Here is a 27,768-nt window from a genome sequence, read left to right on the forward strand (position 1 = left end):
AGTATCGTGGTTAGTGAAAGGTTACTACCAGCAGTAAGCGTATGGTTCGTGATGCATTAGCAGATGGCACTTTCAAAGGGTGGATTCGATAGCTGCATCCCCACAGCACAATTCCTCCGCGACACTGTGGTTAATGATTCAAGGGCGTTGTATTTTTTATTTGTACCTGAAAGGAATATAAGTTTAAAGTAAAAAAGGAACTCAGTGCTTGTTACCGGTACAGTACATGTAACTGATTGCGATCGAATCCTGTGATACCAATTATCCTGGGAACGTGAATCGATCGTATGTTTGCTTCGTGAATCTGGGGCTGTCGTGCACGTGAACGAATAGTACAGATTGTCAAGAATTCTTTTGCGATCGTTTTATCCTTACCAGCGCGAGTCGTAAACAATCCCGTCCGTAGTGATACGTGTACATAGTTTCAGGGAAAATGACCAAATCGGTATGAAATCAATTTTAAATGCCAAATCGGTATATTTCGTGACTGAATCCGTATGCGTTAATTTTAAATATTGAGGTGCGAACTACCACGCCACGGACGCCCTCGCTTCTTGCAGACTCCAAGACAAGTGTCATAACATTCATGGCATGGTTGCTGTACTTGTGGTATGAGTACTTTCAGGTAAGGATATGATGAAAACAAGCAAGTAGTCCACAATAGACAAGCTCACAACTAGGTGTTTAGTTCGGGCGACCACCCGACCGGTATGCGTGATTGGGGGGTCATACCGCTTCAGCATTTAAAATGCGATTTCATACCGGTTTAGTCATTTTCCCCATAGTTTCAGGACCACTCTATATCACTATCTAGGGGCATCACCACTTCAACGTACTATATCATTTAGGCACTTGGTGAGCTTGCATTGCACTCGATACGTAGTCAAATGCAAGTTGACTGTTGTGCTGGAGATTATACTATCTACAGCTATCGGCGCGAGGGGTGATGCTGCTTTCAGATGGACTTAAAACTACAACGCGGAATCTAGTTTAGCGTCCCAAATGATTAGCTAAATGCGTTCCAGAATAACCTGATGCTAGATACTTCCTATAGTGCGATTCAGGAAAAGTCGAGCGTATTTGACGTCACAAGCGACCCGTGCTGGGGTTGAACTTTGCCGGACATGTTTTACGAAATGGACTTTCCTTAGAGTTTATGCCCTTTTGATAGTGATACATACAAAACTGGTGTTTATCACTCGGTCGGGTGTTCCAGAGATTGGCAGGGGTAGGTGAACTCGGCCTCGAGTTTTCACTTCTGTATTCTTGCTCATTTTGGACATAACCATTGCAATTCGCAGAGAACCCGGGAACCAGCAAGGGGATCGAGTTCCCGGGTTCTCGGCGAATCGTCATGGTTATGTCCAAAGTGAGCAAAAATAATACGATATCATTTCGCATATCACTTGCCGTCCCGACCGAGAACCAGCACCAGCCAGCGCGACCAGCCTCTTACCTGGTACATGTCAGAGTACCCTTTTCATTCGAGTATAGGTAATGAACGGCTCGATTCGAGTGTGGCCTTGGCCCTCTGGGGTACAGGAACCTCCGATACAACTTTCTTATCCACCTTTTTGAAGACACTGAGGCCCTGGTCTAAGTAAAACTGTGCTGAGATTTGTACAAGGGACTGGGTTAGGCGAGCACGAGTTTGTAGTCAAAGTAGACGAGTTCCGAAGTTGGTTCCCAACTTAGAACCTGGTCAGCACGAGTTCTGAGAATTTGTGCGGTACTATATCTGGCGTAAGACATCGAAGAAGCGCCGAAGAAAGCTTGGCTTTTGCCGACCTCATTTTACAACTAGCCGTCTCGAGCCCTCCCTCCCAGCCACCCGACCATCATGTACGCGAACGACACCTCGTACAGCTCCGCCGCCGTGAGCGGTGCTATTGAAGACTTCATGCAACTTCCAGCACTACATAAACCACAGGTAGCCAGACCACGTGGTCGCGATACAGTAATTGCTCCTCAACAGCCCTCGCAGAGGAAAAGCAAAGCTGAACAGATGATCATCGTGTCTCTGAAGGTTACTGAATCAGTATGAAAAAAACTTAGCAGAATTAAAAACCCTCAAACATGTGGAATATCCTAGGATACGCTGTCCTATCCTATGGCATTGCCCGCGCAGCTCTGTGAACAAACCTTGTTGTCGTTCGGAAGAGTCTCTCATTCCACAATTTGCTCGACACTCCACAACTACCACCACCCCCCAGGACCATCTATCGTCTCATCAACCAACAAGCATGCGCCTCACCTACATCCTCGCCGTCGTAGTTGCCGCTACTCTCCACGCAAGCGGCACCGCGCTCCCGACCACCAAGGATTCCAACCAGGCCGCGATCTCCAACGTGGCGTCAGCTGGCATCGTCCCCACCGAAGAGAACGGCGGTCGGATGCTGGTCGAGGAAGTTAAAGAGGAACGCGCAGGCGGAGCCCTTGTTAAGTGGTTAAAGCAGCAAGGGGAGAACCTGAAGTTCCACATCAAGAAATACATGCCTGGAACACACGAGAACAAGCTTTACACGGATGTCCAGCAAGGAAAGAGAAACGCCGAGATGCTGAAAAGGCGAGACTCAGGGATCCGCGCTGCAATGGGAAACTGAGGAAGCGCATACTGTTCAGTGAATTCGACACATTTCCACTCGCCCGCCTATTTTCGTTTTTAGAGGTTGCTTCGAGCCGCGTCCCATTTTTTCATTCACACAGGCCTCTGTCTGCATAACAAGAGAAGACAAGACAGCAGTCCAACTATGAAGCGAGTCTCAACACCGCTAGCGCTGTCGCCGTGGGAGCAGTTGGTGGTGGCCAGGTTCGCGTACGCGCTGTTCGCTGTTCTGTCGGTGCATCTCGTTCTGCTTGCACTGTGCTTGGCGATTGTTCGGCGAGGACAGACGCTGCTGTTCGGTCAGTGGGAGGAGATCTCCGGCGTAAAGCTGGTGGCGTGGGCTGCGCTGCTGTTCTATTGTGGTACTAGCGGCCTACTAGCACTCGTGCTGAAGAGTAAGCGAGCGGCGGCCAAGCACGCGCTAGGGTGCTGGATGCTGTTATTGGTGCTGCACACGTCGCACCTTGTCGTCACGGTGTCGCCTGCAGTGCCCCACGATAACTCGCACTCGTGGACGACATGCCAGATGATGGTGCAAGTGCTGACGGACGCCATGAGCTGCAGCTTCCTCGTCTGGCTGCTGCGGCAACGAAATGGCGTCCACGACAAGGAGGATAGTTTGCGCCAGCCTCTGCTTCCAGTTGTAAGCATGGAAGATGCTCATGATGGTGCCGAGTACAGTAGCCGAACCACATAGCGAGCTGACGTTGAAGCCGTAAATCGCATCGCATTCCTCAAAAGTCTTCCTTTATGTCAATGAAATAAGCGTCCGCAAGGAACAGGAGCGCAACGTTGCCAACGGTGGTAAGCGACACAGCCCACCACTAACACTATGGCAACGCCTCCAACCTCCTCCGACGTTCTACTGCCTCTGTCGCCCATGGACGCGGTGATGCACAGCTTCGGCTTCGTGATCCTCTACATCTTCCCACCACCGGTAGAGCCCCCCCACGACCTCGACAAGCTGCAGTCGTCCTTCCTCTCTGCTGTGAACGAAGACTACCCGATCTTCATCGGAGAGCTGTACCTGGACCCCAGTACGGGGGTCGTCAACGTGAAGCAGACGGCGGAGTCCCAGCGAAAGGGGGCGAAGGGGATCCGCTTCGAGACGAATTCCAGCAGCCCCTTGACGACGGAGCAGGCGATGCAGAAGCGTTCGTGGGATTTGATGCCAACGACCCGAGGCAAGACGGAGCTCATGTGTGTGAAGGGCTCGCTGCTGGCCGACGGAGGGTTGGCGATCGGGGTGGACGCCAGCCACACGCTGGTGGATGGGGAGGGCATGTTCACCTTTATGACAGTGTGGGGGCAGCACTATAGTGGCGTCAAGAAGGAGGACCGACTGGTTGTGTGCCATGACAGGCACTTGCAACAGGGAACGGGTACACCATCGACCATGCAGCACCCGGAGTTTCGAGTGGTTGAAACTGCGTCTGGAGGTGAAGCTGAAGCTGAAGTCAACGGTGGAGAAGCTCCAGCTCCGCCGTCCACAGACCACCACTTGTTTCACTTTACGCCCCAGATGATGAAGAAGATCAAGGAAGTCGCGACGCGCGGTGGGTTGTCTGTTAGTGAGGATGCAGGCGTGTCGTACGTGAGTACTACGGACTCCATCACGGCGCTCTTCACTGTGTTGATCTCGCGAGCGCGCGGCCACGGGCACGGCGTGAAAATTACGACTGGCGTCAATGCTCGACGTCGCATGGAGCCGCCTTTACCAGCAAATTACGTTGGGAATGTCATTTTCAACGCGCTATCGACCTACAAGAACGGCGAGTTGCAGCCTGATGAAGACGAAGCGGACGACGTTGTCTCGCCAGCAAAGCTGGGGAAGATAGCAAGGCGCGTCCGTGCATCGATCCTCGAGCGCAACGGCGAGTATCTCCGAGATGCCATCAACTTTCTGACCGAGCAGCGCAACATTTCTGCTGTGCAGGTTGGCACCAACTTCTTTTTCGGCCAGGACCTCATGTTCACGTCTTGGGTGCACATGGGTATGTACAACGCGGAGTTTGGCGGCACTCGGCCGTGGTATGCTTGCGTCCCCAAACTGCCGTGCTACGATGGGTTCGTCATGATCACGGAGGCCCAGAAGGGCGGCGATGGGGTTGACGTCGGCGTGTTCCTCGAGTGCACAGCAATGGAGAAGCTTCAGAAAATGTTTCAAGAGGTGAAGTACCTCCACGACTGAAGAGTAGAATGAGTATCGATCGTCAGACGCTCAATTCTCACATTTATTTGCTGACGCTGCATGTATCTATCTTACGATCTAATAATCCTCCTGCCGCGAGGAGATGCCCACCTCGCACACGTATTTAGGCCGTCTCGAATTTACATACTTCAAAGTAGCAAACTTTCATTAGAGAAGTCGGTGTCTCTGGGTAAATTTGGAAGCTCATTTAGAGACAATACATTTTTGTATTTCCTACAGCCCTGCAGTGAGCTTATCCTGGTGATATGGGCCACTTCAATCATATCTAACCTTGAAGAAACTCTACGTCAGCGCACAAGCCCATGAACTTCTTCATCGTGGCAGCTTCCAAGCACACGAGCACGTCCAGTCCATCAGCGCCTCTGACAGCTTCTGTGATGAGCACGAATCCGTCCATACATTGCACGCGGGGGATCGACGCGTACCAAGGTCTCGTTCCTCCAAACTCGGCATCGTACAGCCCCATCTTGGCCCAGCACGTGAACGCGACGTCCGGGCCGCAGAAGAAGTTGACGTTGTCGTTGACGCTGGACAGACCGGTCTTCTGGTTGGAGAGGAACGCGATGGCGTCCCGCATGAACTCGCTGTCTCGCTCCAGAATCGACGAGCGGATGCAACGAGCGACACGAGACAGCGTTGACGCCGACACTCCGCTCTGAACATCTTCCTTATCGCCTCGTAGATCCTCGCTCGTATACGGCGAAATCGCGTGGAAGACCGCATTCCCAGCGTAGTTTTCGGGCAATGGGGGTTCCAGTCGCTTCCGCCCGTTCACTGCCGTCGAGACTCGGAAGTCTCGCCCGTGGCCACGAGCTCTTGTGATGAGGATGGTGAACAGCGCGGTGATGGTGTCAAGAGTGCTGATGTACGAAGGCCCGGAGCCGTGGGCGATCTTCGGGTGCTTGTATCCACACTCTGCTGTGCGCTTGAGCTTTACCATCGTCTCTGGCGATAGATGGAAGACGTGCTGGGCCGTGTTGGGTGGCGTGGCAGCGGCTTTAGGAGCTAGCGATCCATCCTCTCTGCGCACTAGAGGCTCGGCCGGTACGATCTGGAACTCCGGGTGAGGAAGACGAGAAGCTTTCCCGTTTCCTGCGAGCAGGTGTCGCTCATGGTTGATGACCAGCCGATCTTGGTTGCTGACACCGCTGTAGTGCTGCCCCCACGCCTTCATGAACGTGAGCGTGGCCTCTCCGTCGAACAGGACGTGGCTGCAGTCCACTCCGATGGCCATTCCTCCGTCTGCGAGGATCGACCCCTTCACAGCGATGATCTCCCCACCACTGCGAGTCTTGGGCATGAATTCCCACGAGAGAGACGATATCGCGTCGTCCGTAGTCTTGGAACTGGTCGAGTTCGACTCGAAGCGGATTGCGCTGCCACCTCGTCGTCGCTGCTCGGGCGTCTGCTTTACACTGACGGTCCCAGTCTTTTGGTCAACGTCGAGTGTTCCAACGAGCACGGGGTAGTCCTCGTCCACTAGCGAGACGAACGAGCGCCGGAGCTTGTCGAGGTCGTAGTTGGCTGCATTTGACGGAGGCGGCGGGTAGATGTAGAGAATCACCACGCGATACGTGTTCATGACGGCGTCCAACGGCGACAGCGGGAGGAATGCATCGCCCTCGATATCCACGACTGGAGTGACGACGTTGACCATGGCTGGAGAAGAGAGACTGGTGTTGGTGTGGGTCCCGCAATTGATCCGCAAGAGCGGGAATTGCAAAGTGACCTCCTCGAAAGACATTGAAGCCCGCGTTGTAGAAGCTGCGACGCGGTCTCCTCAACCGAGCCAAGCAGATGAACCCTAGCTATAGTGAAATGAACCAGCCAGGCACTGTAACACGTAAGTACTGTAGGTTCAACAGTGACGTCTTCGTGGTGACTTCCACATCACTACACAGCATTACAACTGTAGCATGATGAGATCAGCTTACTCTCGTCATTACGCTTGAATCCGAGAATGAACCCAGTCTCTCTCTATCCAGAAGATAGAGTGCTTTCTGCAAAGCCGAATGTACAAAGTTAGTGTCGATTAGCACAGCCGACAGGTTGCTCCGCTCAGTCAGACAGTGAAACGGAGCTCCGCAAGTACGCGACGTTGCGCTCGAGGACCGACTGTACAGGCGAGACCACAGCTTATTCGTCTTCACCAGCTTGAAATGCATCGTTTGAATAGGGTGACAAGGCGTTGACATGGCATTCCCGACGTACGTGTCCGGCAAAGGCGGCTCCAATCGATTGTAGCCTAGTATTATTCCCTTTGTAACCTACACATCTTGTCCGTGGTCACGCGCTCGCGATTTCAACCAAGTGGGGAGCGCCGTAATGTCGTCCGTAGAGCCCCAACCATAGCGCAGCCACTCGATCGCCCTTCTTCACGACACTGTACAACTACCCCCACACTGTCACGAAGGTGGCCATGGCCTCTTTACTCCACTTTGCAACTCACTACGCGGGTTGGCGCAACAAAATACGGGGTTTTCCGGCGAGTGCAGCGAGAAGCGAGAACGACACGCGTTGTTGCCCCCCCCCCCGCATGAATGCTTGGAAGGGCGAGAGGAACGTGTGTTTTTAGTCCACTGTCCACTCTTTTTGAGCCCTACGGTTCGCTACAGCGTACCAGAACTCTGTTGGTCAGGCTGATAAATCTTTGGAGCGCGTTGCCATCGTCCGTACGTTTGAATCATACGGTATGATGGTTTGGATTCAGGTATTGCGTGAGATAGTCATTGCGGAGAAGCAAGGCCTCACTCGGATTAAATATTTCAACCCTTTGGCCGATCAAGAGTTCAGATAAAACCTTTGCCTATTGAGAATCCAGATACCTACTTGTAGCATTGTAGCTAATGACACGTGCAGGCTCTTTCAAAACAGGTGAGCAAGAACAACAACCACCGGCGTGTTGGATTAATTCTCATGATTGCGGTGTCCTACTGAATCAAGGCAACGGTTTGGATTGCGATACTCCTAGTTCACACAGCCGCCGTTCCTTCTAGGCTCAAGTACACACTCCACTTCGGGGGCTTTCAAGGAGACAGTCAGATACAAAGATTTAAAGACCAAAAACCATGCGGATATCTTAGGATGCGATCAGCGTCGAGTCGAGATTTCCTGTAAGGTACACCGTCAAGGGCATCTCGTTGCGGTTGGCTAGACCACCTCATTCCGCGATTTTCTCGGCAGTCTATAAACACTCCACTCTCCAAGTCATTCCCCCGGCCGTCGCCACACGAAGCAACTGGAACGCGCCTCACCTACATCATCGCCGCCGTAAGTGCCGCCACTCTCCATGTCAGTGGTGCCGCGCCCCCCACCATCAAGGATTCGAACTCCAACCTGGCGTCAACTATCGGCACCACCGAAGAGAACGGCGACCGGATGCTGCGCAAAGTGAAGGAGGGCCCTGTGTCCGAGGAAAATGACGAGGAACGGACAGGAGGGGCCCTTGGCAAGTGGTTCAGGTAGCAAGGGGAGAACCTGAAGTTCCACCTCAAGAAATACAAGCCTGGAACACACGAGTACAAACTTTACCAGGAGGTCAAGCAAGGAAAGAGAAACACCGCGTGACTGAAGAGGCACAACTCGGGGCTCCAATACTTCCCGGCTAGACGCAATGTTCCGGTTAAAGCTGGAGCATGTGCCCCCTTCGTTGTGGATATTGCTCGAGGATACGCACAAAAATGACACTGAGGAGGGCCACAATGCTGTTCGGGGATATTTGTACGAGATTCTTAATGATTGCTGGCGAGTGGGTGCTATTGAAACCCTCCAAGCAATTTGGCGTCGGGGGTGTCTTTATCGAGATGCCAATGAGGACACCTCGCCACATAGGGCAGCGGCGGTCCTACATGGGCGACTATCTGACCGTGCGAGCACATTGCACGACGCATGCTGCTGGGCCCCACAGAGTTGCTGCTGCGAAACTCTGTTACTTCGCATTGACTACACCCGGGCCAGAGACACAGGGGCTGCCGTCACCTACGCGGCAGCTGCAACACCACATCCTCTATTTCGATAGGGGGGTCCCGAGGCAACCCCGGTCCCGGTCGGCCATAGTCCAGGTCGGTGGGGCTGATCTCAGACCGAAAATTGTCTGGCTTGCGAGCATCTCCTCTGCATCCAAGACCACCAACAATATTGCTGAAAATTGGGGGCTACTAGTCGGGCTCAGATATGCGGTGCGCGCTACTCTATACGGCATCCATGTCGTCGGAGACAGTCATCTCATCATCACGCAGCATCGTGAACGGCGATTTCCACGTTCACGACATTTACAAGGGTTGTACACTCAATGTCGTACAATGGCAGATCGTCTGATGGTGCGATCATAGACACACCATCTTCGCCATTTCAACAAGATGGCTGACGCATTGGCAAACATGGCCACGGATTCCAAGACAAGCAAGCGTTTGCAGCGGACGTACCTGACTTGCCGCCGAACGCTGTGCTGGTTACATGTAGCACCAGCATATGCACGACGGTTACAGTGTGCCCTCTTCAGTGGAGGCCCGGCAGTTTGCCTCCGTATCCGGATGTGTGTCTATCCAGTGATCAACATCCGCTTGTAGGAATGTGAACACCGAGGACGAACCGCGGCGTGATTCGGGGCCGACCCAAGCCCAGATCGACGACAGATCTCGCAGATCTAGGATGGCCGAGGACAGAAGGTGATGGATCGGCGGCGCACGGCAACCGGCACAAGTCATCGATCGGGAGTTGATCGCCGATTGCCGATCGATCGTGGATCGCGGATCGGGAGCCGATCGTGGATCACCGATCGGGGATCGACCAGGATGGGATGCACATGGAGGACGAAGTCGGGGCAAGAATCCAGTAATCGTTTGGTTGTAGGATGGTAGCAAGGAACTGGGCCTGCCTGAGCTGGCCATCGTCTACCGAGAGCGCAAGGACCGCGCCCAAGGGTTCGAGCTTCGTCGCAGGGACTTGATCGACCAGTTCAGGGGCGTCAAGGGTTACTCGGATCGGATCTGGTTCGAGCCCGGACTCTGGGCTGTGCCCAAGGATCCGTGCCACTGGATTCTCCGAGACCGAGATCTCAAGATCTCGCTGGCTGACCAACTTTTCACCCTGGACGACTAAGAACTAGTTCACACGCAATGGGCCACCCGCCGCTCAGACAAGCAGTTCGAAGCGATCGTCCCGCCTGAGCTCAAACCCAAGAGCAGAGCCGAACAAGAGGCGAACCCAATTATCCCAGCACCGGAGTACAACCACGACACGCTTGCTGAGGTGCTTCGCGCTCTGGAAGCCGTGCAAGACGAGGAGACTGAGGAAGCATAGGCAACGAGCGTTCATGATTGTTTCTAATTCACCACTCGTTTTGATACTTCTCGTCTCCTTCCTCATTGATCTCAGGTCCTCGGCGCGCGGTCACCTCGCGCTCATCCACTGTTCTCCACGATAAACTCCAAGTCATTCTCCACATCACGTAGGGTAGTCGTAAATTCACATAATACAAAGGGTTCACACATAGAACGTCGCAGCGACATACACAGGTTCACAGCTGAGGTGCCTCTACTGAGCATCGGGCTCAGGAGGCTCATCCCCAGCTTGCATTGCTTGGAATCGTGCTTTCGCCTTGGCGCTCTTGTTGAACTCGTACAGCAAAGCTCCATAACTTAGCTGAGACATGGGAAGCCACTCAGTGTCAGGGTACCCCTTCCACTTGACCAAGTACTCCCGGACTCTCCGTGAAGTCCGGGTCCGCTTAACCCAGCGCACATCCTGAATGACCTCCACTTCGTACACATTCTGAGCTTCATCGGGTTCTTCAGCATCTTCATACAACAGAGCTGCGTCCAGATCATCATCCTCAGCAACTTCAACCTCAACTGTAGGTCGTTCAGGGAACAGGGCACGCGGCTTGAGTCGACTTATGTGGACGCAAGGATACAACTTGTACCCAGTCCCTTCGATCTTCAGCTTGCATCGGAAGTCATCTGAGGTCTCCAGAATCCGGAACAGACCGTGCCAGAGGTGAGCGAACTTCTTCGTGAACCCAGGTTGCACTCGAGCTAGGTATAGCCACACAGCATCACCAACTTTGAAACCCTTCTTGAGTCTCTCAGACAGCTCAGCCCAGATTTTTGTCTAAGCAGCTGAGCGTTTTACCTTGGGCTCAGCTTGAAAATCCTTAGCCCAGGCCTAAGCGTACTCGTACTCGCGCTGAGTCTTGCGATGCCACTCATAGGCAGTCCTCTGATCCAAACCCGTCGGAGATGGTCCCAGCATGGCCGAAACAGTGCTGTGAGGGTCCCAGCCATGAACCAGGTAGAACGGCGTGTCTAGACGGGTGGCGTCGAAGGACGTGTTCAGAGCCCACATCAACTTCTCTACCAGGTCGTCTGATCTGGCTCAGCGACGTACGCTCGGATAGCTCTGACCACTGTTTGCACTGAGCGCTCTTGCTGACAATTTGCCTGAGGTCTATACGCCAGAGTCGCACGCTGCCGGCTCCCCAGCATCTCGCGGAACCTGGCGAACACCTCACTCATGAAACATGGATCACGGTCAGGGCGGAGCAGAGAGCTCGCACCAAACCTCTGGAACACACACTCCATGTAGGCCTCAGCGACATCTTGGGCTGTGGTCAGACTCATCGGCTTGCACATGATGAAGCCTGAGAATGCACACTGGAATAGGACCAGGAACACATTTCCACGGTCGGACTTGGGTAGATGCGTAACGAAATCCATAGAGACCACCTCAAAGGGCTTAGTCGCCAAAATGTTTCCCGGCGACGGCCCAGGGTTGGGCGGAGCTCCCTTGGCAGTGACACAATCCACACACTCCTTCACATAGCGTTCCACCTCGGTGTACATCCTCAACTAGTAGTACTACCTGCGCAGTCGTTCGAAGGTCCTAGTGATCCCTTGATGACCACCTTGGAACTCCTCATGGCTGAACTGAAGCAAGTCATCTCTCAGCGCCGTTGGCACAACCAATCTCAGATTCCCAGCTTCGTCCCTGGGCCTCCCCGGAGTAGCCCGACTCAGATAGTACAGGACTCCTCTCGAATCAAGGGTGAATTGGTCCACCACCTTGACCACATCTTCAGCCTCAGTAGCTGAAAGATTCCCCAAGTCTCCGTTCAGATAATCCTTGAGCTTCTTCGTCCAGGGCTCAGCCCCCTGCAGAACTAGGATGCGTCTCCATCGTTCAGCGATTGACGCAGCAGGAGTTGCCGCTTCAGGTGAGTGCACTGGAGCTTGCTCAGCGGGGAGCTCAACATTCTGGTCGGGATCGACACTTTGATCGGAGTCGTCCCTGGCTGTTGTGGTTTCAGCGTCCCTGACCCGAGCTTGGTTCCTAGTCACCACGAAGATCATAGCGCTGGGCAGCAGGGGCTTGGCAGCATCCTCCAGCGGAGTTGGCTCAGCCACCACTTCCACATCAGCTTGAGTGTCAGGCTGCTCTGTCTCAGGTTCAGCAGGCTCAGGTTCATTCACCTTGATCAGCTTCTCCGGGATCCGATTCAGTTGTTTGAGCTGAACCAGTTCAACCGGATCCTCAATGGTGACAGGACCTTGAATCACCAGCGTCTTCGACGTGAGGTAGTCCGCAACTGCGTTATATTCTCGCTTCACATGTACCAAGCGCAATCGTTGGAACTCTGGGCGAAGCGTCTCAAACTCAGCCAACAGCACTTGCAGCCCTGGGCTCAGGCACTGGATCAAGCCCTGAGCTTGCTGAATGACAAGCCGAGAGTCACCGACCACCACGAGGTCTTAGATGCCACGAGCTTTCGCCATGCGAACTCCCTCGACCAGTCCATGGTACTCGGCTTCGTTCACCGTAATGCCTTCGAAGTGGATCCTCGAGCTTCAACCACATCCCAGGACACAGAATGCAGCCAGAAGCACCAGAGTGATCCGAGAGTTTGGCAGCTCCATCAAAGCTGAGCAGCCATCCCTCGTAGTCCACCTCCAGCATCTCCAAGCTGATCGGTGGGGCTCGGACAACTCGTCCCTTGTCTGGGATGAGGTTCTCTGCGATCTTGTCCAACTGTTCACGGGGGGTGATCCCAGCTCCCATGATCGCGGCCAAACCATCTTCATCGCGTTCGACCTTGTGAACTTCCAAAGGCCAGGGCGACAGACGTGCAGCCCACTGCTCACAGCGTCCCTCTAGAGACCGATACTTGAACAACCATTTCAGAACCGTGTAGACCTTCAGCAGCTTGCAACCACTCAGCATCGAGTAGAAGACTCTGAGAACTCGGAGCAACGCTGCAACCTCCTTATCAGCCGGGTGGTATCTGAGCTCCTGATCATGCAGTGTATCGCACCGGGAAAATGACTCCATCGTACGCTTGGCCCAGCACCGCACAGACTGCCCAGGGATTAGCGTGTAGAATAATCACGAACGGCTTCTCCCTGTCCGGGTGTCTGAGCAGCGGGGTAGAGACAATCTTCTGCTTCAGGATTTCAAACGCCTCCATAGCTCGGCCGAGATCACGTCCAGCTTGGATCTGCTCATCCGTCAACTCGTAGAGCACAGACGCTACAGCCGGGAGGTCCTCAATAAACTTGTTGTAGTAGTTAAGACTCCCCAGGAATGACTGCACTCCTTTCAACGTCGACGGGAACGGCAAGTCCTTGACTCTTCGGCTTAGCTCGGATCCCCTCAGCTCCAATCTCATGCGAGAGGTAGGAGATAGACTTCTTGCCAAACTCACTCTTGAGCAAGCTCACCGAAATTCCCCAGTACCTCAGTCGATAAAGCAACCGGTCCAAGACTTCGCACATCTGGTCCCAAGTCTCTGCTCCATATGCGATTTCATTGATGTAGGAGCTTCGTCCCAGAACAGGACTCAGCTGAGGCGGGGCCGGAATGTTTCGCCGGAACACGGTAGTCTCCTCAGACAGAGGAGGGATTTCTTCCTCCTTAGCGGAGTCGTTCACCTCGATGCCTAGGAATTCCAGCACGTCCGGACCAACTCGGGCCTCCTCGCAGGGCGGAAGTCGCACGAAACCCCACAGACAATTATCGAGCATCTGCTGGTAGATCAGTGGGGCGTTCTTGTGACCAAACGGCATGCGCTTCCACTGGAAGTGTCCCAGCGGACAGATGAAGGCTGAGATCAGCATGGCTCGGAGTGGCATCGGCACTGCCCAGAATCCGCTGGCCATGTCCAAGCTCAGGAACCACATCGCTTTCTCAAACCCGACCAACAGATCGTCAATCAAGGGCAGAGGGTAGTGTGAGAGCTTGATCAGTTAGTCGATAGTCGAAGCACAGCCTGATGTCCACACGTTCTTCTTCATCCCAATGACAATTGGCGAAGCCCAATCTGAATGTGAATACTCGATGAGCCCAGTCTCCAGCAGCTTCTTGATCAGAGCAAATACCTTGTCGAGCAAGTGTGTCGGAACTTGCCGATTCCTCTGAGCTATGGGCTTCGCGTCCCCAATATCCAAGTCACAGACAACTCCACGGGCAGGGGCTGGTACTGCATTCCCGTCCCCGAGAAAACTGGCATGATGTCTTTCCAGAATCGACCGCACTTGAGCGTCCATTTCTGGAGTCGTAACGCCTGGTTCTCCCACGTTAGCCGTTGAGAGGTCCGCATCTGGACTGAGATCCTTCAACTCCGGAAGAGCGGCGAGCTGGTCCCGGAGGTCATTCAGCAATTCGTGCCTTCATGGAAGTACACCGTAGCTTCATCGGCGTCCTCACTGATCTCAACTCCGAGACAACGAGCATACGTTTCCTGAAGACGAGCAATTGGATCAGACACGAAGTCGGTCGGCTCAGCCCTGAACACTCGCTCCAGCTCGTTCTGAGCTTCTTGGGCATTCACACCACCTCCAGCAGGAGAGGTTCGAGCTGGGCTTGACTCCGAGGAACTTGGCTCAGTCGCAGACTGAGTGTCAGCTCTTTCCGATGTGCTTCCTTGACTCGTCCCTGACTGCACATCATCCGGGTGAGGCGATCGTGGCAGCGGCGGCTTCCATGAGGCAGGACGTCCCAGATGTGTCCGGGCCATCTACGGTATTGGCGGCATACGCCTCAGCTCTCCGCTGCTTCATGTTGGCTCGGTCTTCCTTCGGGTCATCAGACTGTGACACGATGTGGGAAAGGATTTTTATCCGCACCCATGTCTGACCGCTGGGATGGGACGACCCTTCGCCTGACTGTGACTGGTCGCAGTGAACAGGAATCCAGTGACGTGGAGTGTGACATGTGGATAGTGGATGCGCAAGGTGGATTTGGCGGGACCCGGTGCTTGCAGTAAGCATGGGCTCACAGGATCGGAGATGTGCCCACCGGATGAGCGCTCATATTCGGTGTGGAGTAACACATCCTGTCCGTCCGCCGACTTCCCTGACCGCAGGATAAGCCTAAGGCGCGCAAGTGCAGCCAGTGAACGTATCCTGGCTCTGCCTGCATTGGCTCCGTCAAGACATCGGACCTACCCCCAAGTTCACCATGCCCCCATGCGCACAAGACCTCGCTGGACAAAGTACACTGTTTACCGGACTGGATCGTGGTGCACCCGGTAGCGACGCACCGGATGCTAAGGTGCCGTACCGAATGAGGCCGGACCGGATGATCAATTCGGTCTGACCCCTGGTGCCCATACTGGATCGTGACCGCACCAACAACATGTCCAGTACTGCTGTGTGTGTAGCAGCAATCCAGGACCGAATCGACCAAGAACGTCAAGCGACACAAAATGGCTCACGTGATTAGACGCAGAGGTCCAGTGCGGATTTGATGAGTCGCTGTACCCACGTACCTCTGTCGCCAGATGATGAGTGTTGCCGAAGGAACGTTGACGTCGACAAGTTCCCCGATAACCAAGCCAAGTCAAGCATACCCAAGCTCAGTGCAAGAAGATCGAAGTCCCGTGCACAATGCCGAAGCATATCCAAGACAAGTCAAGCATAGTGAAACCTTTATTAGAAGTCAGTGAAGTAGAGCAGATAGCTAGCCAAACGTAAGATCGAACAGAAACCAATTTGCCGATAACACGCGGGCGTCTTTCTTCGGGCTGGGAATTCCCCCTGACATTGACATCTTCAAGAGCTTATACGTGGGATCCGCCTTCGTGCGATCTTAAAACGGAGGACGCTTCAAGGCCTCACTGGTGTTGCGAGCACTGGTGTAATGGGGACTCAAAGGTACCAAGGCAAAGCCGGCAGGGACTGGGGTGTATCGCCCTTGAGTGATCTGTGAGAGTTTTATTTCCAATTTGCGTGCTCTATCCGGGCATCCATTTCATATTCCATCCTGTGTGTCTTAGGCGGTAGAGGTAGTCACCCCCCAGACTGAATTGATTGACTACTGTGTGATAGGATTGACTTATATTTTGTATTGTTCCCTCACTCTGTGAGGGTGGTGCGCGTAAGTGAGTGTGCATCCAGGGTTGACCAGTGCCTTGGGTGACGGCTCGTAAGTTGACTGGCGTATAGACCCCCCACCCAAGGGTCTTAAGAATAAGTGGTGGCTGTATATTTTGTGACGTTTAGCTCGGCATTGTATTTCTGTGTGTTGGTTATATTGAATTGTGGATCTGACTGTGGTCCCTTCGATTCGGTCTGACCTTCTGTTCATTCGGTGTAGTTTGTTTCAGGAACACACCCAGCAGACTCGATTCTGTATTTACAACAACTCACTCGGTGAAGTCCGGTCCGCCAAAGGTAATCGATACCTATAGGGGTTGACACAAGGACACACGCCAAGTCCAAGCGATCCTCCCGGCCTCTGGTTCACATCCTGTGTTCCGAGGACTACCGGATTGCAGCGGATATCTCTGGTACTCCGAACCGATTCGGTCCGGCATAGTGCGCTATACACCTGGACGATCAAGGCGTTCACCCGCCTCGCCTCAACTGCTTCAGCAGCAGCAGCTTCATAGGTCGCTTGTAGACTGGCCTCTCCACAGCGGGTGGGGCGTTGAGCTCAGCTAGCCGAGCCGCTTCCTCTTCTTGCCTCAGAAAATCTGGAGAGGGCTCGGCTTCGTAGATGAGTTGAGCCCATTCGCTGTATTTCCACGAGTAAGGTCGCGCGAACCGCTTCCCGTTGGGCAGGTAACCCTTCTCCACAAGGCAAGCAACCACAGTGTGCTGGCGGATCATGACTTCTCGCTCTGAGATGTTGACCACTTTGACAGCCTTCGGCCTCCGCCCAGGTCCATAGATGAACTGTGTAACCCACTGATCACCGCACCCGGCCCAGGGAATCACCTTCTCTGGGTCAGTTTGGTGATATTTGACCGGGACTATCACAGATTGTCCAGGGTAAAGGTAGGCAGTCTCATTCAACCAGACGCTGCCTTCCAGCCCGACATGGTCGATTTCAGGTCCTCCAACCAACAACAGAGATTCTTCGTCCGGCAGCCTCACAATACCTTGACGAGCACAGAGCCGTACTCCAGCTGCCACCATAAAGTCCATTCCGAGAAGACAATCAACTCCTTCACCGATGTTGCCAACCCAGACATCCATAACGTACACCACGCGCACTCCCAGCGTCAGCTTGATCTTAGCTTGGGCGGTAATGTAGGTCGGAGCATCTCCCATCCCAGTTACTCTGAGTCTGAAACCACGGCGTAGCTTGAGCTTCAATCTGCGTGCAAGATCCAAGCCCAAAATGCTTGTCGTAGTTCCAGTATCCAGTAGTATCTGCGTTCGGTGATGAAAGATTGCTCCGTGCACCATCGCCATCTTCCGCATCTCGCCAGGCAGCGTGTGTTCACTCCACCAACCATACTTCTCGCCCGGAGTCAGAGCAAACTCGAGATGGTTCTCCATCTCATCCTCCGGGTCCAGCGTGTTGAGGTCAGGATCGAAAGTATAAACACCAGCTTCATGATAAGAAGTTGCACATTCGGGGTTATCTCTGCGCCAACATGGAAGGGCTGGGCCCACATATGCAAAGGCACAGAGCGCTTGGGACTTAGGCTCGTCACGCACTGGTCTCCCAACCAGCGAGCCTAGTGGTTTAACGACTTCTCTCGGAGCTCCGGGTTATCCAACAGAGCTTGGATTACCTCAGGAGCGAGGCCCTCGACCGAACCTCCAGTACGGATTGCCTCGCGTACCGCCTTGAGCGCCGACCACATATCGCACAAACCACGGCGATGGTATTCGCCACACTTGGAACACGTCTGACGCCTACAGAATTGGGTCGGGTGACCCTCATCGTGGCATCGCCCACAGATAAGTCGGCTCCAGCACTTGTCAGTCGGGTGGTTACGACTGCCACATTCGTCACATTTCTGCTCTGGGTGCTGGTCTCCTCCACGGTCATAGCACTGAGCGTTCGGCTTCCAGGCCAATTTCTCAGCGACTCGGAAAATTTCTTCATTGGTCAGGGAGGTAGAGCGACTGGGCTCAGCCTGAGCTGAGCTTGCAGCAGCAGGAGCTGGCGCGGGGACAGGAGAAGACACGGTTCGCTCAGCCGAGCGGTCCACATCTTCTGCAGAATCAGCCTCGTACTTCAGGTCGTAGTCATCCTGGAAGTGTGCATGTCGTCCCAGACTTGGGTCAACTTCCACACCTTCCGCCTTGAACGCACGTCCCTCAGCTCGAGGCTGTGGAGGTTTGAAACGTCCAAACTGAAGTCCTTGCGCTGGGCGCCGCTTCTGCTCATAGCTCTCGTCTTGGCGGAGATCCTCAATCCTCTTCAGGGTTTTCTCCAATTCATCCAAAGTATCAAAACGCTTTCCCGAAGAGTAGTCCTCAGCCTTGAGTCAGTGAAAGGCTTGATAAAACGTCGGATATGAGCCTCGCGATCGACGGTCGGTCCCCGATACGGGATTCCAGCCTTCTTGGTGACATGGTTCAGACGGTAGAAGAACATCCGAGGTGTATCGGAGTCCTTCATCTCCATCGAGTAGTACCGCTCGGCCTTGGAGCTCAGCGTGCGGCACCATTCCTTCTTGAAGACGTGAGACAACTTCTTCCAGTCCGATCGAACGTCATCCGTTAGCTGAGTGCGCCAATCCTTGAGGGAACCAGTGAGTCTCATGCGTAACTGGACCACCCGGGTCTTCTCGTCCCAGGGGGCCATCGTAGCGTAGTGCATGAACCTCTCCCACCAGTTGACTCGGTCCTCCAGCGGTCCCTTCTGGTCGAACTTCTCCAAAGCATCATGGGGAATCATCGCTTGAGCGACCACGCGGGTTCCAGAACTGGTATCAGTCCCCTTAGGCTGCGCCACAGCACCAAACTGTCCTTCGAGCTCATCTTGCGACGAATCACTTGAGCTTGAGTCGTCCGAGCCAGAGTCGTCCCCGTCCGAGTCTCCGGGCCTGCCAGGCTTGGTCGCCCGAGCCTTGCCCTTCGCGCCAGACGTCGCGCTTGATGCGCGAGACTTAGACTTGGTCTCAGCACGCTTGGCCGAACCTTGGATCTTGCCAGCACTGTGGCTCATACCAGTCACCTCAGACTTGTTTTGGTTGGCTTGGAGCAGCTGCTGCATCACGCTCGTGAGCTAGGCAAACTGCGCTAGGACCGGATCGGTCGGCGATCGAGCCGACACGACAGGTGCAGGGACCGGGGGATCCGCTGGCAATGGCACACGTCCAGCAGTCGAGGAGACGGGGCCAGGATATAGACCGGGCTGCTCCTGGGCTGCAAGGAGCTGGCAAGTCTTCTCCTCCTGCTCCTGCATGACCCACTGGTGCTCTGCTTCTGCCTGCGCATGCTTCTCTTTCAGCCTCAGTAGTTCCCGCTCGTGCTCAGTCTTGAACTCGACAGCTCGTTCTTCCTGTGCCTTCCGCTGTTCAACTTGCATAACCCTTACCTCAGCCTCTTGGAGCGCCTTTTGGACTTGGAGCAGTTGCTGAGCTCAAACCTCGTCCGCCTTGGGCTTCTCAGCTTCTTCGGCAGCGCGGCGCTGGGCCAGCTTCTCCAAGGCTTCAAGCTGCTTCTGCTGCTCCGTCTTGGCCTGTTGTTGGGCTTCGGACATCCGAACGTTGGTCGCCTGAAGTTTCCGGTACTCCTCCTGCAGCCGGGCTTGCTCCGCCTCAGAGCTGCACTCAATCGAGCTTCAAGAGCTCGGCGTTGGTTCTGCTGTGCATCAAGGCGTGCCCAGGCTGTAGCTTCACTCTGCTGAAGGGCTCGCCGGTAGTCTCGCTCGACTGAGGGCAAGTCATCAGAAGTCGTCGTTCCGGAGGAGCCGATAACTGATGGATGCGTGAACCGGAATCCCGAGGACCGCACTTGTCGGGTCTCAGCTTGCTTCGGGGCTGAACGCTTGGACTCAGGACTGCCTGGCAGCGGTATCTGGGCTGGATGCTCAGGTCAATATGGCCTCTGCTCAGCTCTGGCCGGTACGGGACCAGCCTGAGTAAGCTGAGGTGTGACTGAGATCTTCATTCCCGGGAATGAGCTGCGGGACATCGTCGTAGCTGAGCCTCGCATCACCGTCGCCGTCGACATGGGCATGTGCGTCCCAGTCCCAACCATGTAGTCAGTCATAGACATCAGAGAGGAACCAGAGGAACTTATTCCAAACAGGTTTCCCCCTTCATCCGTGACCATCAAAGACATGTCGGAACCAGAGCTTGCACCAACCATGCTTCGCACTCGGTCATTACGGAATCCGAGCGCAGTCTCAGCAGGAGCTTCGCCAGACTCGTGGTAGCTCGGGATCGAGCCACTACCAGAAGACCTCGTCAGCAATGCACGCTTTCGAGAAGGCTCGCCTTCGACACTTGAGGTCGGACTTCGAGGTCTGAGACCAGTGAGCTGAAGGCGCATCACGACTTCGGGCCCCAGGAACAGCTGAGTGTCCTCATCCATGATCGCGTCTCCATCCTGGTCCAGAGGGAATCCAACTTGAGTCTCGGCAGCTTGAGCGGCCATCAGCTGAGAGTCTGAGGTCGGCCTCAAGTAGTATGGGGTTGACCCGACCGCAGCCTTCCAGGCACTGGGCTCAGCTCCGAGGAATCGGGCGATGCGCTCGATCTCAAACCGGATCTGCGAGTCCGGGACTCCAGCAACTTCAGACAGCGTGTGCCACACTGGGACTTGGTTCAGGAACTCATAGCCAGCTTCATGCAGCATCGTCTGCAACAAAGCGACGCATGCAATGGGCGGCATCAGTCTCAGCGCCACGCGTACTGCCTTCATTCAGGTCAGAGACGGCAGGAATCCGTCGACGTTCAGCATGGAACACGTTCAGCCATCTCGCAGCGGGCGACCGAGTCACAGACACCAAGTTTCTGGCCGTAGCTCCAGCCACTCGGATGAAACCCCAGAGATCGTAGCCTCCATGACATGGTGAATAGGCCCCATCCACCAGGTGCACGACTCCAGCAGGCACAGACATCCACATCTCGAACTGGGTTCGGCCGTACGCGAGCATCTAAACTTCCGACAGCTCAGACTGTTGGGCCAAGGCTCGGCCGTCAGCCTCGACTCCTTCGGGGACTCCTCTCAGCCTCTGGTAGGGGCGTCGGTCCGGCTAGAGTGAACTTGACCAGGCTCCGCCACCACTTGACGCTCCGAAGTATCCAGCTCCCGGAGTAAAGCTGAACTGGACCGGGCCCGTCCCAGTCCCAGCAGCACCATGAGCTCGCAGCTGCATCTCGGCTTCCAAGCACGCTCAGTGCACCACCCTCGGCTTGGCCACTGCGGAGATCCGCAGCAGTTGGCTTCGGGTTAACACCTTGCGGCTGAGAAGTTGCAGTCGCAGCCTCAGAAGTCCTGCGCGGCGTCAACGCTCGACTCACAGCAGGCTCTCCCAGGCTTGGACTTTCACCAACACGAGCACTTGGCTGAGTACCCGCTCCACCACCTTGTTCATCCTCATTCTTCTTCTCGGGCGAACTTGGTGGTGGCACAGCGGTTTCCGTCGTTAGTGGCACCTCCGGCTCAGCGCTTGGCGTAGTCTCGCCTGACGATGCAGCTTCTCCCTCAGCACTGGGTGTCCGGGCTCCCGCAGTCGATCTTCTCGCCCTGGACGTCCCAGTCTCCGTCGGCACCACGGCTGGCAATCCAGCCACTCTCAAACTTCGCCGAAGCGAAGACTCGCTCTTCTCAACTCCAGTCTTGGTTTCCTTCGAATCAGCAGCAGTCGACATGACTGTAGCTTGTCCGTCCAAAGTCTTATCCCTGATCCAGGCACGCGCACCACGTGTGACGAATCGCCCGTGCTTTTTGAAGGCTCAGGTAGCTAGACCGCTCGACCTTGGTCTTCGCTCAGCCCTTGCACCACTTGGCTCAGCCCTGCTTAGCGCTGCAATAGTTCCGCTCAGCCCCTTCCACAGAGCGAACACTCCCACTCCGCTTCGCTAGGCTTAGCCGCTTGAACGCTTGGCTCAGCTCCGCCTCGGGTCGGGCGAGGCGTGTGTTCCTCACTCTGCGATGCCCTTGGCGCTTCTTTTGATCACGGCTACGCTGTGGGCCCAGACTCGCGTCGGCCACACCAGCTGCTGTCGATTTTGAAGGTCTCCGGAGGTTTCCCAGACGAAACTCGCTCCCCACTTGACGAGTCCCAGTCCGCACGTGTCCACAGCCCGAAATGCCCCGGGTTTTCCTTAAGGAACACAACACCACACACAATAGCCTCCACTTCCTCTCTTTGGTTCCGGCTCAGAACCACAACACCCCTTCTTTCCCGGTCGGCCTGGGTCTGGGCCGAGTTCGCCTTTATTTCTCTGAGCCTGGGCGAGGCTCGTCCTTTCTTCTCTTCGAGTCAAGCAACGACCCGGTCTGGAGTTAGTGACTCGGTTTGAGCCTAGGCCGAATCCAAGGCACTCACACACACCCTGGGACTACTCGCGCACCAGGTCCACAATGAACCGATACTAATAATCACACAATGCACCGGGGCACGCCAATGTCCCCAAGCACACAATACAATTACCCTGCCTAAATCTCAGAATGGGTCACCTTCCACCCGAAAATATGAAATACACCCTAAGATGTAACAGTAATCCTAGAAATCAATCAGAAAGACGCGCTGTCCGTCCGTCACAAAATCGTCACGCTTATTCACTAAGTACGATTCCTACTAATTCCGATTAGCTGCCGAGCGCAGCGAAGGCGGCTCCGTTGCCGAAGGCGACCCCCTCGTACGATATTGCGGGGCCGCAGGACCCGCCCCGGTCTCTCTATAGTAACTCAACATTGAGAGTAGTGCAGCGAGCCGACGAGGCGAGCGGAACGGGTCCGCCACTGCCGTAGCGAAGCGTAGGCATCCTGTTTCAATAGCGCAGCGAGCATAGCGAGCGAAGCGCTAACCAACCAAAAATTCACCGCTGCGTAGCTGCGGCGCTCGGTTAGTATGAAATAACCGTACTGCCGTCGCACCGAAGCACTCTGACAACGTTGATATGTTAGCTTGAATTTGTGTGAATGGTCGCCAAGACACCTTCTGGCCAAAGACTTCTACCCCTTACGTCCTTCGGGGCAAAACGAACTCTGTTTAAATGTTTACACATGCACAAACTAGGACTCACTAAGTGGGGGCGTAATATCCCCCGGTCTTGGCCAATGCGGCGGCTCCACGTCGGCGGGCGTCGTCTTTGAGCCGCTGGAGGCCGTTGAGATCCGCTTGAAGTGTCCGCGATCTTGGGCGGTCGCACCCAATGTAGGCTGGCTCATGGCTGATTCACCGGATGAGTGTACTCGCCGGTGCCACCAACTTCGCCGTCAGTACCACTGTCCGGACTTAAGCTCAGCGACTCTCCACCCAGCACTTCAACAGGACTCCGACAACTCCGCTCAGACCCATGCCACTCCGCTCAGGTCCGCAACACTCTGCTCGGCTTCTCGAGTTGAGCAAAGACTTCAAACATCGCATTCGAGGCCGGGCTCGGACTCCACGTCACTTCGCTCAGACCTTCGATCCTTGCCCAGCTTGTCGACTTGGGTGAAAGTTACATGATCACAGTAAAAGACGGGCTCGGCACGACCTCGCTCGGACGCCTGCTCCTCGACTCATCTCGGCATCTTGGACGACGGCCCCACAACCACTGGGGAGGTTGAGCTCAAACTCCACCCGGATCCGCTCAGCTCCTCGACCTGAGCGGGGACTCCGGTCATCACACTCGAGGCTCAGCTCAAACTCTGCGTAACTTCTCACTGCTTCCTGGACTCAGCTCAGACTTGGGATACCCAACACCAGACATCTCAGGTCTCAGACAAACTTCACTCAAGCCCAGAGTCTGAGCGGAGCTCCGCCCAGACCTCGGGCTCAGCTTCCTTCATCGCACGGCTCGTGTCCGACAGTTGGTGATCCAGGTCCATCGCGGCCATGACGCACTTGAAGTCTGCTTGATTGATACGGGTCAGCATCCTGGATTGATACGGGTCAGCTGGACCTGGGTTCGGAGGCGAAATCCACCGAGCCTTTTCACACCACGCTGATCAGTTTTCTCGTTGTTCCGCTTTTGTTTCACTCCTTGTTGCTTTTTCCCAAAGCCGACATGGTCATTGCCGCGCTGGCTGGTCGTTGCTGGTTTTTCCTGCAGCTCGCACTCGAGGAATCCTTCTTGTACCGCAGCGGTCAGAGTAATCGGCTGCTTGCGTTGGTTGCAATCTTCATTTGCGTGTTGGCCAGTCCATTCACGAACACGTTGATCGCCGTCAGTTCATCAAGGCCCACTACTCGTTGTAGTTCACGAAATTTATTCACGTAGCCGTGGTACGCTCCAGTCTGCTTCAATTGCAGCAGCTGGTTGCGCACTTTAGCCTGGAAATTTGGCTCGCGAAACCCTCGGATCATCGCAACCTTCATAACGCTCCACAACTTGATCGTCGTATCATCCGTCATGTAGCGCTCGTACCAAACCGCAGCATTCTTCCGAACGCACTGGTTCAATTCTCCAGGAAGCCAATGATCATCTCGATCTAAACGGTAGCCCTTCTGCTGGAAGTAGGACTCGAATTGAAAGAGAAACGAGTTGAGCTTGATTCCGTCAATTAATCCATCAAATGTTGGCGGACTGACGTCCATCTTGCGTAATGGTGGACGTCCATCTCCACGTGTGGACGCAAACGTCCTTCCTGCCTCGGCCGGAGTCATCATGTTCACGTCAGCGATCGCCGGAGTCTCAGCCCGCTGGACTTGGGCAGATACGGCTTGGGGCTGGGTCGTAATTGGCGCAGTTGACGCTGTAGCTGGGGCACTCTGTTGGGTAACCTGAGCTTGGGCCCGAGCTTCCGCAGCTATCTGTAGCTATCTATAGCCGTTGCTGCAGCCGCCTGAATCTGGTTCAGCGTCGTTGACGTTGTGCAGCGCTTGCACCAGATTCGACAGATGCCCTTTAATCTCGGTCATTTCTGCACCGATACTGCTGTTCAGGTTCGTCAATTCAGCGGTGACTTCAACCCGTAGACTATCATGAGCTACCGCAAATTCTTGCCTTAAATCCGTCAATCCAGTTTCCAGCTGGTCGATCCGTTGAGTTGCTGTAGTTCGGCTACGGTTCGTGGCGCCAGAAGCGCTTTCTTCACGAGGTCCGTCCTCCAACTCCAAGAGGCGACGTGCTGGGGCTGTATCGAAGCGCAGCACGCGTCGAGCCGTGTTTCGTGCCTCGGACTCGCACTGCAAGCAACAGTCGTAGATGTCAGTTCGTTTCCGCCACAGAGTTGTGCGGAGCAAACTTCTTCATGCGATCTCCAAGAGCCTCCTCAAGACTAGACGGGAGTCAATTATCACTCTAACAAGCGCTTCACGAATCCGAAGGTCTTTAGCTACATGTGCATGAGCTTGAGCTATACAAGGAGGAGTCGGTGATGCAGAGTCTAGGCCGATCTAATGCGGAGGCAGGGAGAACTTGACGCATCCGTGATGTTGCTCGAGCGGGATAGATTTATCATTTGCCACGGGTAATATTTATTTCCCCGACATCCTGGGCAGATAAATCGATTTTGACAGTATTTTATTTGATCTGACAGAGAAGAACATTTCCTAGGCATTTTATCGCAATCTTCACTGGATGGGTCGACATACGAGCATAATATCACAACCCGGCCGGATATATATTGTCGGAGGTAAGAATCAGCTTTTTTCCCTACGTCATAAATCTGATTGGTCAAGATATTTATTTTTCGTGTATTAGGACCGCCATTGGCATGCCTGGATGGACTCTGGATATACAATCCGGAGAACACTCCTGCTGCTCCTGACAAGGCCGTGCTCTGCCCAAACAGCTCTGGATTTTACGTCGCTCTTGGGTATACAAGTTAGTGTACTGCGGCATCTTGTTTCTACGTGCCAATTGCAGAAAGGAGTAGAGATATGGTATTGGCTGAGGGTAACCACTATTAGTTGAATTAACAGATTTATACGAATAGTGGCCGTTCTTGAATTCACTAGAGGTTTGAGCTGGTAGTGCATTTTTGAAGTACTTCAGTTCTGACATTTTTAAGTGCAATTTGAAATAATAGGACCAAGGAGCAACATAGTCTCTCCCTTTAGCCACAAGCGAAACGACCAATTATTCACAGAGCTAGAGGTGTTGATTACCGGACGCACTGCTGCGGTACTAGGGCTTCACGTAGGCTAGGGTCGGTAAATGACTGTATTTTGTTTTTCAGAAAGCCCGTTGCACATACATAGCTTATTTAACTACCTGACAGTAGCCGAAAAAAACTAAAATATCACTCAAACCAACGCTTACTGATTATCTTACCCACCATATCATCGTGCATAAGAAAACACAACCTGCTCAACATGAATTCGAGCAGCTGGCCAACGTTAATGGTGATCATGCAGTAAGGAGATCGCTAACTGAGTAAGATGGAATCTGTGCTTTCCTTCCTGCGATACGAACGCACGTTGGGGGCAAAGGTGGTCGTTCTTGATTAATGAGGCGAGCCTCGGTGAGGGTCATGTAATGAGCCGAGATGAGGCAGCCTAGGGAGTGGTGTGGTGGGTATCGAATCGAAGCGCGGGCGATTGGTCGAGCCGCAGCGCTGGTGTCTTGGCCGTCGGAATGCCTCTTGTGTCCGAGCAGGTGAAAGCGCGACTGGCCGGCCGAGACGATCAAGAACGACTACCTATCTATAACTACTCTGTGCGATGTGGCGGAGCAAAACCGCTGGGCCTTTAGAACCGAAGGTTCCTCGTACCCCCGGATGAAAATCGCTTATCGGACAGTCTATCCTAATCATAGCCATGGGGCTCTCCAGCATCAGCAGGTCGCTGAACTTGATGCAGCTGAGCGCGAATCATGACTGAGCTCCAGTTGTGGCAACGTGGCTTTCTCCTCTTGTGCAGGAAAACTTAATTTCCACCTCGCTTCGCTTGATGGAAATACCGATTCTAGCCGACCGATCAAGTGCACGAATAAAGGCCGTTTGATACTGAATAGGAAAGTACAAAAACTAATTTGGTTATACTTCGGTAGTAAGACCCGTACGACCCAAGGGCATCTTCTGAGCCTGCTTCGCAGCCGCAGCATCTGCCCAGAATTTGCACCGCTGTTAGTAAGAAGAAACTGATTTACAACATAACACACGGGAAGTTGGGGATTGTAGCAAGCTAGCCGACCCCGACGATCGTAAGGATGTCGATCTCGTCTACGTAGATGTAGCCGCGATTCTTGATGATTCCTGTCGAGTTGAACGGAGTACCGAGCTCCATCAACTTACTGGAACGCGTTCTCGAGAGACGGCATCACCTCACGGCTCCGGTGCTAGCTGCCTGCGCACGAGGCCTGAGTCGCATGACCTCTGGGTCTTCACTAATGATACCGGACATAATGGCTCTTGCCACAGGCCATAGCTAATCATGTAGGTGCCAGTGGCCGATACTTTCGTCTTAATGCCTAACTAATAAGTCGTCACCGTTGAAGATGGGATCCCGTCGGCATGTTGTTGGAGCGAAAACAAAATCCGATGGATGTCGCTTGAGTTGCAGATAATCTATCACAGGTATATATACTTGATTAAAGGGTATGCAAAATAATAGGTAATTTGACTTAACCCTTTCGCGTTAATCTCAACCGGATGGGTCAACATAG

The 27,768-nt window shown here is 54.2% G+C and overlaps 7 protein-coding genes across 7 annotated transcripts; 4 read left to right on the forward strand and 3 right to left on the reverse strand.

Moving 5' to 3' along the window:
• Positions 1 to 2,243: 2,243 nt before the first annotated feature.
• On the forward strand, positions 2,244 to 2,603 carry PHYSODRAFT_286791 (hypothetical protein; the record flags this gene model as incomplete). The annotated part of the gene is made up of 1 exon (XM_009533547.1): positions 2,244 to 2,603. The coding sequence occupies one exon, from the start codon at positions 2,244 to 2,246 to the stop codon at positions 2,601 to 2,603; it is 360 nt and encodes a 119-aa protein (XP_009531842.1).
• A 147-nt stretch (positions 2,604 to 2,750) lies between these two features.
• Positions 2,751 to 3,302, forward strand: PHYSODRAFT_336032 (hypothetical protein; the record flags this gene model as incomplete). Its single annotated transcript, XM_009533548.1, has 1 exon — positions 2,751 to 3,302. The coding sequence occupies one exon, from the start codon at positions 2,751 to 2,753 to the stop codon at positions 3,300 to 3,302; it is 552 nt and encodes a 183-aa protein (XP_009531843.1).
• A 135-nt stretch (positions 3,303 to 3,437) lies between these two features.
• PHYSODRAFT_317082 (hypothetical protein) lies at positions 3,438 to 4,796 on the forward strand (the record flags this gene model as incomplete). The annotated part of the gene is made up of 1 exon (XM_009533549.1): positions 3,438 to 4,796. The coding sequence occupies one exon, from the start codon at positions 3,438 to 3,440 to the stop codon at positions 4,794 to 4,796; it is 1,359 nt and encodes a 452-aa protein (XP_009531844.1).
• Positions 4,797 to 5,082: 286 nt separating this feature from the next.
• On the reverse strand, positions 5,083 to 6,561 carry PHYSODRAFT_303554 (hypothetical protein; the record flags this gene model as incomplete). Its single annotated transcript, XM_009534791.1, has 1 exon — positions 5,083 to 6,561. The coding sequence occupies one exon, from the start codon at positions 6,559 to 6,561 to the stop codon at positions 5,083 to 5,085; it is 1,479 nt and encodes a 492-aa protein (XP_009533086.1).
• Positions 6,562 to 7,901: 1,340 nt separating this feature from the next.
• On the forward strand, positions 7,902 to 8,282 carry PHYSODRAFT_317084 (hypothetical protein; the record flags this gene model as incomplete). Its single annotated transcript, XM_009533550.1, has 2 exons — positions 7,902 to 7,917; positions 8,053 to 8,282. The coding sequence occupies 2 exons, from the start codon at positions 7,902 to 7,904 to the stop codon at positions 8,280 to 8,282; spliced, it is 246 nt and encodes an 81-aa protein (XP_009531845.1).
• An 8,375-nt stretch (positions 8,283 to 16,657) lies between these two features.
• On the reverse strand, positions 16,658 to 21,876 carry PHYSODRAFT_336037 (hypothetical protein; the record flags this gene model as incomplete). The annotated part of the gene is made up of 10 exons (XM_009533551.1): positions 16,658 to 17,684; positions 17,795 to 18,531; positions 18,585 to 19,280; positions 19,368 to 19,568; positions 19,644 to 19,814; positions 19,897 to 19,929; positions 20,012 to 20,074; positions 20,126 to 20,860; positions 20,937 to 21,158; positions 21,397 to 21,876. The coding sequence occupies 10 exons, from the start codon at positions 21,874 to 21,876 to the stop codon at positions 16,658 to 16,660; spliced, it is 4,365 nt and encodes a 1,454-aa protein (XP_009531846.1).
• A 2,071-nt stretch (positions 21,877 to 23,947) lies between these two features.
• PHYSODRAFT_336038 (hypothetical protein) lies at positions 23,948 to 27,389 on the reverse strand (the record flags this gene model as incomplete). Its single annotated transcript, XM_009533552.1, has 5 exons — positions 23,948 to 24,069; positions 24,144 to 24,318; positions 24,369 to 24,887; positions 25,029 to 25,346; positions 27,297 to 27,389. 5 exons carry the CDS (start codon positions 27,387 to 27,389, stop codon positions 23,948 to 23,950), a joined length of 1,227 nt encoding a protein of 408 aa, XP_009531847.1.
• Positions 27,390 to 27,768: the final 379 nt, after the last annotated feature.

This window comes from Phytophthora sojae, assembly GCF_000149755.1.
Source record: "Phytophthora sojae unplaced genomic scaffold PHYSOscaffold_7, whole genome shotgun sequence".
NCBI classification, from domain to species: domain Eukaryota; phylum Oomycota; class Peronosporomycetes; order Peronosporales; family Peronosporaceae; genus Phytophthora; species Phytophthora sojae.